Below are 17,442 nucleotides of genomic sequence, written 5' to 3'. Positions count from 1 at the left end.
ATTCACTCCTCTTATGCTTGATACTGTTAATTTGGTTTTCCTTTATAATCAATTTACCAATGGTTTAAAATCTATTTTATTGGGTGCTTTTTCCCCATAAAACCAGCTTCTGTTTTTATTTAAATTCATTGGTTTTCTTTCAATTTTGCTATTCTCTCCTTTGATTTTTTTCAAGGATTATCAATTTGGCTTTACATGGGGCATTTATTTGTTCTTTTTCTACTTTTTTTTTAGTTGCATGCCCAATTCGTGAATAATTTGGATTATATAAAAATAAAAAGGTTTTGGAAAAATAAAATCAATACAACCAAAATTAAAAGGAAAGCAAAAATTAAGGGAAAATTTTTTTAATATGTATAAAATTTCACTTAAAATTTTCAAACATTTTAAAAAGATCTTCTGAATGTGGCAAAATACTTATTTTTGTTGTTTACTGAAGCATTTTGAAAAATAAAAACTTTAGAGCAAAGAATCTCTGAAAAGGTCTCATTTCTCAAATATACAGAGAACTGAGTCAAATTTATAAGAATACAAGTTATTCCCCAATTGACAAATGGTCAAAGGGAGTTTTCAGAAGAAATCAAAGCTATCTACAGTTTTTGAAAAAAACTGCTCTAAATCACCACTGATTAAAGAAATGCAAATCAAAACAACTCAGAAATACTATCTTACACACTTATCAAGATTGACTGATGACACAAAAAAGGAAAATTATAAATGTTGGAGGGAAAACTGGGACACTAACATACTGAGTTAAGAAATGCTCCAACCATTCTGGAGAATGATTTGGAACAATGTCTAGAAGGGTTATTAAACTGTGCGTACTTTTTGATTCAGTAAAACCACTACTAGGTCTGTAAAACCAAAGAAATTTTTAAAAGTGCAAAAGGGAGAGAGAAGAGTAAGAAGAACCTACTTATAAAAAATGTTTATAGCAACTTTTTATTTTTAGGTGACTAAGAATTGGAAATTGAGAGGATGTTCATCAATTGGAGAATGGTCAAACAAGTTGTATATAATTCTAATGAAATATTTTGTAGGGACGGCTAGGTGGCGCAGTGGATAAAGCACCGGCCCTGGAGTTAGGAGTACCTGGGTTCAAAGCTGGTCTCAGACACCTTTTTTTTTTTAGGTTTTTGCAAGGCAAATGGGGTTAAGTGGCTTGCCCAAGGCCACACAGCTAGGTAATTATTAGGTGTCTGAGACCGGATCTGAACCCAGGTACTCCTGACTCCCAAGGCCGGTGCTTTATCCACTGTACCACCTAGCCACCCCAACTGCTCCACCTAGCCACCCCAACCGCACCACCTAGCCGCCCCACTGCGCCACCTAGCCACGCTCGGTCTCAACACTTAACATAGAGAGAACGTAGGGAGGAAATAAAAGACCAAAACACTGTTCTTAATAAAAAAAACATTAATCATTCTAGAATTTGTTATGTTAAAAATTATTTTCTGGGGTGGCACAGTGGATAGAGCACCAGTCCTGGAATCAGGAGTACCTTAACAACCTAGCTGTGTGGCCTTGGGCAAGCCACTTAACCCCATTTGCCTTGCAAAAAAAAAAAAAAAAAAAAAAGAAATATTATTTTGTTGTAAATAAGAAATGACTAACAAGATGATTTCAGAAAAACCTGAAATGACTTACATGAACTGATACAGAGTGAAGTGTGAAGAATCAGAATACTGAACACAATAATAGCAATATTGTATGATGAACAATTGTGAATGACTTAACTATATTTAGCAATACAATAATCCAAGACAATCCCAAAGGATTCATGATGAAAATTGCTCTCTGCCTCCACAGAAAAGAACTGATGCCATCTGAATTCAGACCAAAGCATATTACTTTTCACTATTTTTTTTATGGTTCAAGTTTTATTTAATTTATATTGCTTACCATCCCAGGAAGGGGGGAAGATATAGAATAACAATAATCAAAACAAAAATTCAAATGTTGAAAATTCTTTTTATATGAAATGGGGGAGAATCATACATACATACATGTAGATATATTTAAAAAACTAAACAATGATCTCATTTAAATGTATATGAACATATTAAATGTGAGTTATATACATTCCCATAAAAAATTCCAACATTTACCATGAAAAATGTTATTTAAGTATACATACCTTTTGACCTCCTGGAGTTTCAACTATATGGTGGTCTTTCAATTTTTGTTCTTGTTCCATTATATCTTTCAAATGTTCATTTACCTTAAAAATATAAAAATGTTTACAAGTTAGTTTTATGTAGGAAATGTACAATAGACAGTTTAATAATTATAACAGCTCAGGCATGTCATTTACCAAAAATAGTTACTAAATTAAAAAACTGTACTTTACTTCCCACAGAAGTTGTGCTCTAAAATTTTAATGTGTTCAAAATTTAAGAGAATTTTATATATATGTTAATGAAAACTTCATAAAGCTTCAAAGAAGTTTAACTATAATACTTAATATTTAGTAAATCCAACAAAAGAGAGACAATGTGATTATGACAGAGAGCTGGTCTAGGAAACAGAAAATCCTACCACATATTAGTTCTGCCTATGTATAATCCAAGTAAAATCCCTTTACCTCTCTCAGTGATACATGCAATGCTCTTAAGACTCTATTACAGAGACTGTAGGGAGGAAATAAAAGACCAAAACACTGTTCTTAATCAAAAAAACATTAATCATTCTAGAATTTGTTATGTTAAAAATTATTTTCTGGGGTGGCACAGTGGATAGAGCACCAGTCCTGGAATCAGGAGGAACTGAGTTCAAATCCGACCTCAGACACTTAATAATTGCCTAGCTGTGTGACCTTGGGCAAGTCACCTAACCCACTGCTTTAAATACAAATTTTTTAAAAATTGTTTTCTGTAAATTAAACAAATAACCTCATTGATTAATGATTAACAATACAAGCTACCTGTTTTAGTGTATAGATTGCTTTCTGCAAACCATTTTAATTATTTTTGAAAAGTATATTAACATTTTCAGGTCATTAGAGTAACACTGAATACAAAGAATCAAAATATTTCTATAAATATTTCAATCATACAAAAGCATTTATCACAAGATTTTTATTTATTGAGTAATTTAATAACATTTAAAAAAATTTTTAGGTTATTGTGAGGCAATAGGTTAAGTGACTTGCCCAAAGTCACACAGCTAGATAATTTATTAAGTGTCTGAGGCTAATTTGAATTCAGGTCTTCCTGACTCCAGGCAAGGGCACTCTATCCACTGTACCAACCAGTTGCCCCTTACAATATTTTTAGGTACCAAGATACTGAAGTAGATGTAAATGAAGTCTTAACTGTCTGAAATTTGATGTGCTTTCTATAATTTAACTTGTGATAATAAAACCAATCAATAAAAATCAACTAAATACCTTCTGGGGACAGGGTTATATACTAGATATTAAAAGAATGAATTACAAAAATATTTAATTAAATCAGTAAACTGTGACTATTAAAACTTTCTGCTGTTTAGTTAAAATAAAAAAGTTAATTTACATGAAAATATCTTGATAAGACTTTCCAAAGTAAATAAACATGTACTTTAATACTTATTTATTTGGCTGCAAAAATATTCAGAGAGAACATTGAAATATATTATAAAACATGGCACAGAATCAAGAAATGAAAGCGGCAAAAGGATTATATATGATACAAAAGTATTATCGCTATAAATTATTACTACTTTCTTTAGGAAGTCAAGTGGTACCATACATAGCAAACATCAACTATAGTATACTATAACCAACCACCATCACTGCCTATCCCATACACTCCAAACCCCGCCCCCAACTGCTGATGTCTTCAGATAACAGCCAGCTAGATCTCAATATGAATCATTCAATTAGTTGCTACTGATTAAAGAAAAAAATTACGTAGCTATTAGAGATAAAAGATGTAAAACTTCAATGTCAAATTTTAAAAGCTTTGACCTAACCTATTTGAACAAGCTACAGAGCCAAAAGATGCAAAATGAATAAAGGACCAGATATCAACAGACTATCACCATTTACTACTGAAGTCCTAGAAAATAATGTTCTTGCTGCAGAAGACTTTGACATTTCAAATAGTTGAATATCAAAACATATATCATATATATGTAATGTATATATATGAGAATGTGTCAGTGGAAATGATATTTTAAAATGCATTACTATCCGCTTTGCTCCTTTATCTATAGAAGTGCCATGTGATTTTATTTGCAAACTGCTTTTCACATAATTAATGCAAAATAAATGTTCTTATCACCTTTGCCTAGACTATTGCTATAGCTTTCTATGTAGTCTCCCTACCTTAAATCTCTCCCACTGAAATCTCTCCATTCCAGCTGCCAATTTAATTTTTCTACACTGCATATCATCTCACTTCTCAATAAGCTTTAAAAGCTACTTCCAAAGGCTTCAATAGTAATTCTAGGATCAAATATATACTCAACTGCTTATAGAATTTAAAGTTCTTCACAACCTAGTCCCTTCCTGCCTTTTCCAGACTTTTTACACTTGACTCTACCCTGCATATATGCATCTCTGACGCAATTCCACTTGTCTCTGCAATTTCCCAAATATAACATGCTGCTTCCTCTCTCTGTGCCTTTTTACAAATCACTCTCACTGATAGAGCCACTGAAGCTTCTTGATCTGGTTAGAACTGTTCTTTGGAACAGTTGGAACAGTTTGGAAGACTGGAAAGAGAGTGCAGCTAGAGAATCCATTTAGAAAGTTATTGTATGCTATTCAATTATCACCAAATTTGTTCCTGAATAAGAGCTATAAGACTGCACTTCCCTTCTTCCTTTCTTTGGGGAGGGGATATTTACTATGGTATATGGACATGGAAAGCTACATAATATCTGACTTGGTTGATGGATTGTATAACTTTGCTGAACTGTTTCTCCCCCCCCCCTTTTTTGCTAAAACAGATGGCTTAGTGATATAGAGAAATGTCACATTAAACATTAAATCTATTGATAAATGTAGCACATAGTATTAAAAAGAAAAAATATTTTTAAAGCTATTGTTATACATGATAGATGATGAAAGCATGAACTCAATCAAGTTTGGGCTATAGAAGGGGATGAATTCAATTGATGCTGAAGAGATATAATCAATAGAATTAGCAGCTGAATAGATATAGGGATAGGGAAAAAAAGAAAGTTAAAAGAATGACAAAGTTGTTGCAGTAAACTTGGATGGAATGAAAAAAATGAAGGTACATGTGATAGAACTCTGGGAGTTAGGAAGAATATTAGGTATAGTTAAGAAATGATAAATTCAACTTTAGAAATATTGAGTTTTAAAGGTCTTTGACACATCTGGTGCATAGCAGGGGATCTGTTGCAAAAGATGAAGTAAATAGAAATCCTATGAGAATCCTCAAGAATTAGTCTATATCCACTGATTTTTACTGATTTCAATCTGAAGCACACAGATGGCCAAAAAATAAAAAAGTCAGAAAACAGAATTCAGGCCTAAAAAATTCAAAAGGCCAAAAGTATTTCATTCAGAAATCTTACTTTTACACATTAAACATACTTTGTATATTTGATGTATAAATAAAAGTAAGGAATTATGCATAGAGGCAAGGAGAGGAGAAAGAAATCTTAACTAAACAAAAGCTAAAGATGATCATAGAAGATAAATGGAAAATTCTGACTAAGTGAAATTGGTAAGTTTTTGCATAAACAAAGCTGATTCAGTTAAAAATAACTAGGAGAAAAAAATCTCTGCCTCAAACATTTCTGATATCTGAGATATTTAAGGGATTGATATATTAAAAAAAAAACAAAAGCTATCTCCTAAAAGACAGGTAGTCAAAAGATATTTACAGGTAATTTTCAAAATAAGAAATTTAAGCTATCAATAATCATATTAAAGAATGTTTCAAATGAATAATAAATGACAAATTAAAATAACTAGTTTTACCTTGTACTTAACTATCAGAATGGAAAAAAAATTTTTAAAAATTAAAAAAATACCAAGTATTGGAGAGGAAGAGTATTGCAGGATGGTTGAATCATTATTGAATACAATGTACATAAATTGTATCTCCAAAATCTATATACCTCTTGAGCAAGCATACCAAATTGAGGCATACATCCCAGAGAAAGTTTCCATATATACAATCAATATACATTTATTCAAAACCTATATGCCTTCAGGCTTTATAGAAGTTGCTAGGGGTACCAACACAAAAGTGAAATAATCCCTGTCCTCAAGAAGCTTATGTTCTATAGGAGATCTAGGTAGGTGATGGTATGAGGACAGGGTATGTACACCCAAGTCTCTACGTAATATATATCAAATGAATATAAGACAAATAGGTAAGGATGGGGAAAGAGCACTTTATTAGCTAGGGAAAAGGGTATTAAAAGAGTTACTAGGAAGTCATCTCAGCAAATTCTATCTACTAGCCTATAGAGAGACTCATAGTAACTAGCCAAGGACACCACTAATTTAATATTTTAGAGAGGATTATGAAAGCTTTCAAGCAATATAACTCTCAGAAAAGAGGAGAAAAAGGGGTGGCTAGGTGGTGTAGTGGATAAAGCCCCAACTTTTATGGAGTCAGGAGTACCTGTGTGGCCTTGGGCAAGCCACTTAACCCCATTTGCCTTGCAAAAAACCCTAAAAAAACCTTAAAAAAAAGAGGGAGAAAAAAGGAGGTAAAGGGGTGGTGGTAATGAATCTGAATATAGTTTTTGTCATAAACAAAATCATCCTGAGATCATTTATATGTGAACTTGGACTATCAACAAATAATATAATAAAAAATTCTTCTGGCAATTTGACCTCAATAGGGACAAAAGTGGGAGTAACACAACACTTGTGCATAACTACTTAGCCTAAGAACATATGAAGAAAGTAAAAAACAGAAAAGAGCCTTGAATTAAGCAGTAAGTCACTAGTGACCACATGATTAACTTCAAAATAGTCAGCTGACTGAAATCATCCAAATTTTCTTTCCTTTTTCTATTTATTTCCCTCTTCTAAAAGTGACTTGCTTATGTAAATTCAATGTGACAGGCTAATCATTGATAACGGGATCATAAATTCACTGGTGCTATGGAATGTTAACCCATTCATTTTAAAGTTCTATCTAGTTCTCAAGTCAGATGACCTGGGTTCAAAATCTTAGCTCTTCTACTTACTACCTTGGGAAAGTCACTTCACCTCTGTGGACCTCAGTTTTCTTATCTGTAAAATGAGAAGTTGGACTAAATGACTTCCAAAGTCCCCTTCCAATTCTAAACCTATGATCCTATGATGTGACAATAGCACTCAGAAAAATTAAGTTGGTAAGGCTGTAAGGATTATAGTATTCACAAGAAATCCATGATTTGTTCCAATAGTTAGCTTTAGATGAAAGGGGAAACCATGGAACAGGCTTGGACAAGAAATGGGCACTCACCAGCATTTGCCAGTTATCTTTTCTAGAGCTTAAATACACAAACACACAGCCTTGGGAACACTTTAGGACCAACTTGATGAGGTATTTGGCCATGCAAATGAGATCACCCTAACAATCCATAATGAAAGGGGGAAAAAAAAGATGGCTAAAGAATATATATTAGTTAAATTTTGACATGCAGTTGGCAGGCAACCCATTGAATTAGTTCATTAATATGTATATACTGATGGGGCGGGCTAGGTGGTGCAGTAGATAAAGAAGCAGCCCTGGAGTCAGGAGTACCTGGGTTCAAATCTGGTATCAGACAATAATTACCTAGCTGTGTGGCCTTGGGCAAGCCACTTAATCCCATTTGCCTTGCAAAAACCTAAAAACAAAAATGTATATACTAAGTAGGTAACCAAACAATAGGGTAGACTCAGATTTTAATGAGAGCAGAGTAGGTTAGGTTGCATTTAGAAACTCTTAAAAATCTCAAATTCCTTCAAGATATAAAGATGTTTTAACATCCATATTCTCCCAGTAATTAGAAAAAGCAGTGAACAATGGAACAAAATCATCTCAAGAAGAATCACAATTACAGATATGCTCAAATGGCTACTGCAATTGCATTGAAATATAAAACTCTGCAAAACAGTGAGACAATCAAGTTACAAGAATGATTGATAACAGATGGATGACCCAAGTTTTGAACTGAGACATTATCAAAAACAGGGAAAGCCTCTACAGACTAGGTGGCTCCTCAAATAGAATACTTATGGAAAGATAAGTAAAGGATAGGAAAGATGAGTTGAAATTTTTCTCAATGAAGGGAGTGTATGTAGAGATTGTAGTTCCACTGAAGTGTGAATTCCATTCATTAAGAACTTGTTACATGGGGGGCAGCTAGGTGGCATAGTGGATAAAGCACCGGCCCTGGAGTCAGGAGTACCAGGATTCAAATCTGGTCTCAGACACTTAATAATAATTACCTAGCTGTGTGGCCTTGGGCAAGCCACTTAACCCCATTGCCTTGCAAAAAAAAAACAAAAAACAAACCTTAAGAGTAAATGGAAAGGTCAAGTGAAAAATTTTAGGTCTATTTATTTTTTTTTTTTAGTTTTTTTGCAAGGCAGTGGGGTTAAGTGGGACAATTCAGGGAAGTCTCACAATAGACACAATCAATGACAATTACAATTTAGATAGAATTGAAGAAATTATAATTTTAGATAGAAATTAGGGGGTTCCAAAAAGGGAGAGAAAGATGTCAGATTACAGAGGATCTTAAAAGCTAGTTAGAGAACAATAAAAGCATTTTTATAATGCTTTAAAGTTTGCAAAGAGCTTTATATGTGTTCTCACTTGCTTATCTGGAGGGAAATAAAACAATGAAAATGGTATCTTAGGAAGATTAGTCAGGCAGAAGTATGCAACACAAATAGGTTGAGCCTAGCAGAGAACTGTAGCAAAAAAGATGTATGAAAATGAAAGAAACTTGAAAGTAAAGAACAATGGAATTTGGCAAAGAGTTGTATACAGAGGATGAAAGAAAAAAATTACTTAATTTTTATCCTTAGCAAAAAAGGTTAATGATATTATTTTAGCAAATCACACTATCTCTCTTTAAGGTCCAATTTCCTTATCTATAAAATCAGGAGATTGGATATGATGATCTCCAGAGTCTCTTGCCATTAATATTAATCTAGAATACTGAATCTGAGATCTCATAAATGGAGATAAATTCCCCAATAATGAAAATCTACAGACCTGAAAAACATTGATACCTAACCATCCTGTTTATCTCTTCCCTACATTCTCCCACAAAATTTTTTATAAGAATTCCTATCCAACATTCTAGATAGGGAAATCACTATTACTCTCTTGACATCATGTAGAATCTTAGAGAGAGCATCCAGGTTATTAGCTCTCAGTATGTGATTGATTCTTTTTGGAGTACAGAAAGACTCATTGCTCTCTGAAGACATTCTTTACACCATTTTATCCATCTACAAATTTTGGGAATTTTTTTTTTTAGATTTTTCAAGGCAATGGGGTTAAGTGGCTTGCCCAAGGCCACATGGCTAGGTAATTATTAAGTGTCTGAGGCTGGATTTGAACTCAGGTCCTCCTGACTCCAGGGCCAGTGCTCTATCCACTGCGCCACCTAGCCGCCCCTATCTACAAATTTTGGATGTTAATATGCAGTAGCATATTTATACTCAGTAAGCATTTCTTTATTGGAAAATAGCAATTAAGACATATGGAAATCAAAGGAAGTAAAAAACAAAAGATATCCAATTAAAAATTAAACTAATTCTTTTAAATCTTTAATTCTCAAGACTATGGTATCACGAGTAATAGTAAAACAAGCATCATTAGATAAATACTATTTTTAAAAAAAGTGATGGATCTTTGATTCTGGGAGAAGGTAATAGGTGAATAAAAGTACTGTCGACAAAGGCAATTCAGCCAGTTCTCCTTTTATTTATTATGGGTCCAAGTCACACTTGATTTACAATATTTGTCCAAGGGATATCTACTAATGAATTGGCTTAGCTCTATGGACTGTTCTTCTAATTATCATAGTTAAGAACAAGAGGCATTTGTTGTTCACTTGTTTTTTTCCCATATGGACAAGTAAGTTGGACTCTTCTGTATTAAAGAATGAACTCTTTTGCTAAAGATACTGTGCAGTATTCTAGGCATTAACAGAATAAGCAAAAAGTCAAGCATAAAAAGGAATATCTGAAAAGCCTATATAGATATATATATATATATATATATATATATATATATATATATATATATATAGATAGATAGGCAATACCTCCTCCATATATGACAGTAACGAACAACTTTGGTAAACACGCTTCTCTACTTTGTGCCTTTATATAAAAGTACTGAACAAATTTCTCTCTTGATTTCTTTGAAGGAATCTTGTATGACTTTAACAAATGCAGAGGAGATGTCCTGTTGGATAAAAATCTATTTAAGGTACAATTTTGCTCTAATAAGGCAAATTCATATAATAATAATAATTATTATTCCAATAATAGTTTTTAAGGCAATTGCATAACCGTAAAGATATGTTCTTTAAAAAACTACAGAATATTATTTCTGAAAGTCTGTCTATTTCTTCCTCAAACTTTCATTATGTATGTATGCTCTTAAAAGTTTAAGGATTGAAATCATAAAATTTTAGTAGAGAAACAACCATAGGTATCATTTGATAGTTATTAGGTCACTTCTGGAGCAGGATAGGGAAAAGCATTAAGAGTGTCAGAAATTGGGGTGGCTAGGTGGCACAGTGGATAGAGCACCGGCCCTGAAGTCAGGAGGACCTGAGTTCAAATGTGACTTCAGACATTGAATAATTTCCTAGCTGTGTAACCTTGGGCAAGTCAACCCCATTGCCTTGCTAAAAAAAACAAACAAAAAAACAACTAAAAAAGCTTTCCAAAACTTTTGGTATCTTCTTCTTTTCATATACCTTGAGAATTGATTCTTAAAATAGTATAACATGAGCTTACTTATTATATATTGAGTCTTTTCCCATTTTTAAATTTTCAGTGGTGGCTCCACTGTCACTGAAAGTGAACAGTTCTTAAAAAAAAGTCTTTCTAGATATTTCTTGATCATTTTTCATCTGTTGTCCTCCTCTTCTGTTTAAGAAAATTATTATGAACATTTTTTGTTTTTACATTGACTCTGATCATATTCCCTCCCATAAAACTATCCCTTATGATAATGAATTTAAAAAGAGAGGGGGGGAAGCTACTTTTATTAAAACCTAGTCAACATATCAAAAGTATGATAGTATAATTAATATTCCACATCCATGGTTCTCAAAATTCTGCCAAAAGAAATATCAAGAAGTATCATCTCAATATTTCTTCATTGAGACTAAGCTTGGACATTGCAATTTCACAACATTCAGTAGATTGTTTTTTTGTTGCTGCTTCCATTTACATTGTTGTAATCACTGGTTATATTCTTTTATGGTTCTTAACCTTTTATAAATTGAAATATTTCCTCAAACTTCTCTGTAGTTATCATTTCTTAGAGCATGATATTTCATTATATTCATTTACCAAAAGTGGCTTAACTACTCTCCAATCATTGGGCATTCACTTTTTAATAATCTTTTGCTACCCCAAAAGCTATTGCTATAAATATTTTGGTGTATATGGAGTTTTTTTGTTATTGGTATCCTTAGGGTCCATACATCTAGCAGAATTTTTCTGAAAATGAACATTTTATGGGTTTTGGATATGGGATATAAACACTTCCAGGCCATGGACATTTTAGTTACTATCTTTACATCATTCCACGGTACTTTTTAGAGTGGTTGAACTAGGTCATAGCTCCATTAACAATGATCAATGTGTCTATCTTTCCACATCCCCTCTATATTTTGTCAACTTGCTGGGTGTGAGATGTAACTTCAGGGCTGTTTTGAATTACACATCTCTTATTATAAGTAATTTGCAACATTCTACCATATTGCTGTTAATAGTTTGCAATTCTTCTTTTGAAACTGTTCATTTTCTTTGATTATATGTTCACTCTATATAGCTTGGTCAAGACTCCCGTATAAACAATAATTGATAAAAAAAAAAAAACCAGAGGTCTACCCTTTCTATCAGGGCCTCCTGGATTTTGTTACATAGAAATCTTGTTAATATTTTTGTAGATTTATTTTATATCCTCCAATTTTATTGGTTAGGTGTCTCAATTCATCTCTCCATTTGATTATACCTAGAATAAGAAAACAGAGAAATTAAGGAAGGTCACCTATTGAAAACAGAATTTGATTCTTTTAAGTCAGGTAAACTATGAGGAGAAAGAGTAAGAGAGTAAAGCATATATGTGTAATGAACTATTAAAAACTAATGTGGCAGGGCGGCTAGGTGGCGTAGTGGATAAAGCACCAGCCTTGAAGTCAGGAGTACCTGGGTTCAAATCCGGTCTCAAACACTTAATAATTACCTAGCTGTGTGGCCTTGGGCAAGCCACTTAACCCCATTTGCCTTGCAAAAACCTAAAAACAAAAACTAATGTGGCTATGTCATAGTGTGAAAGGAAGAAATATATATATATATATATATATATAAGTCTGGAAGGGTAGAATGAGGCAGTCAGATTGTGAAGAGATTTAAATTCCAGAGAAGCTTAAATCTGATCCTGATAACAAGCAGGGCCAAAGTCAGTTACACAGCACTGAGTGTGTCCAAATGAAAGACAGACATTCAGGGGACATACAAGTGGGCAGATGGGTAGGAAAAAGGTCTCTTTCAGATTGGAGGTTTCATGCGAAGCCCTTAGTCCAGTAGTGAGTGACTGTAGCAGTTTCTCTACAAGTCCATTATTCTACTTTTACATGGAAGGTTTTTGTCTGAGATTACAGAGATGAGGGGCAGGAGTAGGGAAAAAGCACAGTACTGTACAATAGAGTTAACATAGGCAGGTGGATTGGTTGTTTGGGTTTTTTTTATAAAATAAAGATTTCTTTCAGAATTCATTACATTGGGGCAGCTAGGTGGCGCAGTAGATACAGCACTGGCCCTGGAATCAGGAGCACAGGAGTTCAAATCGGACCTCAGATACTTATCATCTAGCTGTGTGACCTTGGGCAAAGTCACTTAACCTCAATGCCTTGCAAAAACAAAAAAACCCACCAAAATTCTTTACATAGAAGTCAAATTTGACAGAATTCACATAAAGCAAGATTTGTTTGTATCAAACTGTTTCCCTATGGGAATGTTCTTCAAAAGGATCCAAACATTTCCCCCAAAGGGAAAACCTTTTCTTTTCATTTGCCCTGTTTCAATCCCTCACTTAAGCCACGTGTCTCGTTCTACTCTAATCTCTCTTTTGCTGAGAGGATGTGGGATTTATCATCCCTTTGATAATAATACATAAACTTAATAAAAGTGTATCATCCATTTCCCCACTGTCCATCTCCCCTTTATCCTTATCCTCCCATACTGCAGTTTTATTTTTTAAATCTCCCAAGGATCTATAACTTTTGACCCAGAAATTCTGGTGCTAGGCATATACCCCAGGGTCAAAGATAGAAGGGACTCACACATACTTAGAACTAGAAATAAAGCAGACTGGGGAATGACTACATTAACTGTGATGCACAGATATAATGATTATTACTATGCTATTAGAAATGATGAAATTGGAAGTGGAGGGAACAGGATAGAGGAAAAATATGGTTAATAATAGTAACTGTGGGAAAAAAAATCAAGTTTCTCTGATAAAGATCTCATTTTACAACTACAGAGAAGTGAGTAAGATTTCTAAAAGGTAAGAGCCATTCCCCAATTGATGAATGACTGAAAGATATGAAGTTTTCAGATAATGCTATTTTAATATCTATGGACATATTTAAAAAATGTCCTAACTCACTATTGGTTGGAGGAATACAAATCAGAACAATTCTGAGGTACTACCTTATACCTACTGGACTGGCTAATAGAACAGAAAGAAAGAAAGAATGGCAAATGTTGGAAAGAAAGTCAGGAAAATGAGACATTAATACACTGTTGGAATAGTTGTGATTCAACAATTCTGTAAAGTAATTTGGAACTATGTCTAAAGAACTATAAAAATATGCCTAACTTGACAAGCAATGCCACTACCAGCTCTATATTTGGATATTTTTAGCAGCTCTTTTTTAGAGGCAAGGAAATGGAAATTGAGGGGATGCTAGGTGGGGAATGCTGAACAAATTGTATGTGATTATGATGTAATAATATTCTGCTATAAGACATGATGAGCAGGATGCTCTAAATAAAACCTGGAAAGACTGATATGAGCAGATGCAATGGGAAATGAACTATACGCAAATTAAGAGCAATATTGCAGAATGATCAACTGTGAATGACTTCCCTGTGACCCAAGACAACTCTGAAGGACTTATGATAAAGAATACTATCTATCCCCCAAGACAAAGTTAATAGTGTTCAAAGATGGACTGTTTACTTTAACAACATGACTATTATGATGTTTTGCATGACTGTACATTTTTAACTTATACCAAGTAACTTATTTTCTCAATGAGGGGAAGTGAAGATGGAAGAATGGAGAGAATTGGGATTTATTTAGAAATAAAATAGCTATTGAAACAAAAATGAACAAAAAAAGAAAATTTCAATATCCTTGGGATGACTTTGTTTTATAGGTGTCCCCTCACCAAGCTTCTTGTAAATTTATTTTTCCCTCAGAATTTCCCAGTGCTTTATGAGTTGAAATTGCTTATAATGGCAGCATTCTCCATTTTATTCACTTGTAAGATTTTAGAAATGAACTTAACATTTGAAATAGATCCTGCTTTTAGTTTTTCTCTTACCTTGGGGAGGAGATTAATTAGTTTGTGGTCTCATTAAGATAACTAAATCATATTATATGAACTCTTTAGGTAAATGGATCAATGTCTCTTCTTTTAGTCATTTCCCATTTTTGTGGACTCAGTTGCTTAAATAAATCAGGGCAGAGATGTCAATTGTATGTAATGTCTTCACAATTTTATCCATTCATCTTTAGTATTTGATCCAATTCTCTTATGAAATTAAGACTAAAGTGATGACTAGGCACCAAAGTGTTATCACTTTGTCCACACAACAGATTGAACAGCTAAAACGTAGTGAGAAAGCAGCGTGAAAGAGTTTATAGCCTGGATTTTGTTTTGTTGTATCAATTTAATATTAGCTAACATTTATAAAATATTTTAATGTTTACAATGCAGTTATCTCATTTAAATAAGAAGTCATATATCTAAGAACTACTACCCACATGTACTTTCAATACCAGTTCTTGTATAGTAGTCATATTGTACACTATAGTAAATCTCATTTTAGAAATCTATCAGTTATCCATGATGAAATTTTCCACTAACTGTGTACATGATTGATGCTCCCTATTAGCTTATTTAATAACTTGCCTAATTCTGCAACTTCAATTCCCTTTAACAATTTTAGCTCACAGGTTTAGCATTACTTTACAAAAGCAAAAAGGGTACATATATATTATGGTTTTTAACTAGAACTTTAGGGTTAGTTTTCATGACTGGTAGTTTAGTTGCTAAAGCATAAAGAACACATACTGTTAAGGGAGGGAGGTAGGGGAAAAATGGAACTGTGAGATATTAGTAAATTTTAGAATTTGTATTTATCTCAATATGCTGACAGGTAATGCTTAATTTTCCCATTTGATAGGTAGAGATTTTAAACAAAAGGGAGCTATTTTAGTCAGCAAAATGGTGGTAAAAGGAAAGCATCAAGGCCTGTTTCCTCATTTATAAAATGAGGGATTCAATTAGATAACCTCTAAATGTTTCTTCTAACTTTAAATCTATGATTCTTAAGCATAAATAATATCTCAGTTAATACATTCCAAAGATGCAAAACATTAGTTGACATGGTCAACACAAGCAAAGAGATCTTAAAACTTCCTAACTATAAAATGTGAGAAAATGGAAACCTAATAACTTGATAGTTTTGCTTTTTGTATTTGAATATTTTTTGAACAAAATTCTCCTACATCCTTAAAAACATCTTTACCTGATTCTGCTATCCCTTCAGACTATCATTCTACACCTTTCTCTCTTTTAAAGTCCAGACTCTAAGGAAACACCATCTACATTTACTGCTCATCCTCTTACAAGCTGATTTCCAATCCAATTACTTGCTGAAACTGGGATTTCAAAGGTCATGGAGACTCTTTAAAATGCTAAATCCAATAGTTTTTCTTTCTTTTTTTTAAGATTTTATTTATTTTGAGTTTTACAATTTTCCCCCTAATCTTACTTCCCTCCCCCCAGTCAGTCTTTACATTGTTCCATGGTATACATTGATCCAGATTGAATGTGATGAGAGAGAAATCATATCCTTACAGAAGAAACAAAGTATAAGAGAAAGATCAGACAATAAGATATCAATTATTTTTTTCTAAATTAAAGTTAATAGTTCTTGGTCTTTGGCCAAATTCCACAGTTCTTTCTCTAGATACAGATGGTATTCTCCATCCAATAGTTTTTCCTCAGTCCTCAGGGCTTTAAACTTTTTTTACACTTGTGACAATGTTGATCAACTGTCCCTCACTTGAATATTCTCTCTTCCTTCAGCTTGTCTGACACTGTTCTCTCCTTTTCCTACTGGACTGACACCTCAGAGTTCTTTGCTGGATTCATTATACAAGTACCACTAAACCTGAGTGTATCTCAGAACCAGCTCTCCTTGTATTCAGTTATTATCTCTATGCTGATAACTCTCAAATCTATTTCCAGCTATCATCTCTCTCTTGAGCTTCGGTCCCTAAACAATAATTGTCTTCTAGACATCTTCACTCAGATGTCTTATGGACATATTAAACTCAACCTTCCCAAAAACCCATCCTGCCTTTTAACAATGAAGTAGGGATTATGGACACAGTAGATATTGTGGAATATGTTGCAAGGAGTTATGGACATAGGAGATATGATTAAAAACAAACTCTGTAGAAGGAAAAATATTGTCTGTGCCTGTCTAGGGGGCTCCTAATTGTTCCAAGTGACTCCATTGTTAAATGTGAATTAGTCAATATGGGAATAGCCTTGGCTTGTTCCCCCTCCTCCAGATTCCAGTTTCCAGACTACCTGACTTAATGGGTCAAGCTTGAACTGGAGTGACAATCATTTTCTACAGGAAATGTCATATTGAACTTAAGAGTCACGTACCTGGGGACAGACAACACCAGCACAGAGAATACTCTCTCTCTCTCTCTCTCTCTCTCTCTCTCTCTCTCTCTCTCTCTCTCTCTCTCTCTCTCTCTCTCCTATGCCATGTGCTCCCTATCTAGGCCCACTGGAGAACCACTGGCCTCTATGCCATGTGGCCAGGCTAAGCCAGCCCTTATGGCTGTCTAGCAACAATATCACTTTTCTGTCACGGATACAATCATTGTCCTAGCTGTTGCTGTTTGTATATCATTCTTGAAGAAGATCATGACAACAAGGAGGTAATTATTAAGTGTCTGAGGCCAGATTTGAACTCAG

At 33.6% G+C, this 17,442-nt stretch overlaps 1 protein-coding gene across 1 annotated transcript in view; it reads right to left on the bottom strand.

The window, feature by feature from the left end:
- CAMSAP2 (calmodulin regulated spectrin associated protein family member 2) overlaps positions 1–17,442 on the bottom strand; it is a 159,548-nt gene that overhangs the window by 58,564 nt on the left and 83,542 nt on the right. The window contains exon 4 of the mRNA XM_074220896.1: positions 2,138–2,221. Coding sequence (XP_074076997.1) covers positions 2,138–2,221 — 84 coding nt within the window. The remainder of the gene's footprint in view (positions 1–2,137; positions 2,222–17,442) is intronic.

The sequence above is a fragment of the Macrotis lagotis genome, chromosome 2 (assembly GCF_037893015.1).
Source record: "Macrotis lagotis isolate mMagLag1 chromosome 2, bilby.v1.9.chrom.fasta, whole genome shotgun sequence".
Taxonomy (NCBI): Eukaryota; Metazoa; Chordata; class Mammalia; order Peramelemorphia; family Peramelidae; genus Macrotis; species Macrotis lagotis.
This window is presented reverse-complemented; position numbering and strand designations above follow the sequence as displayed.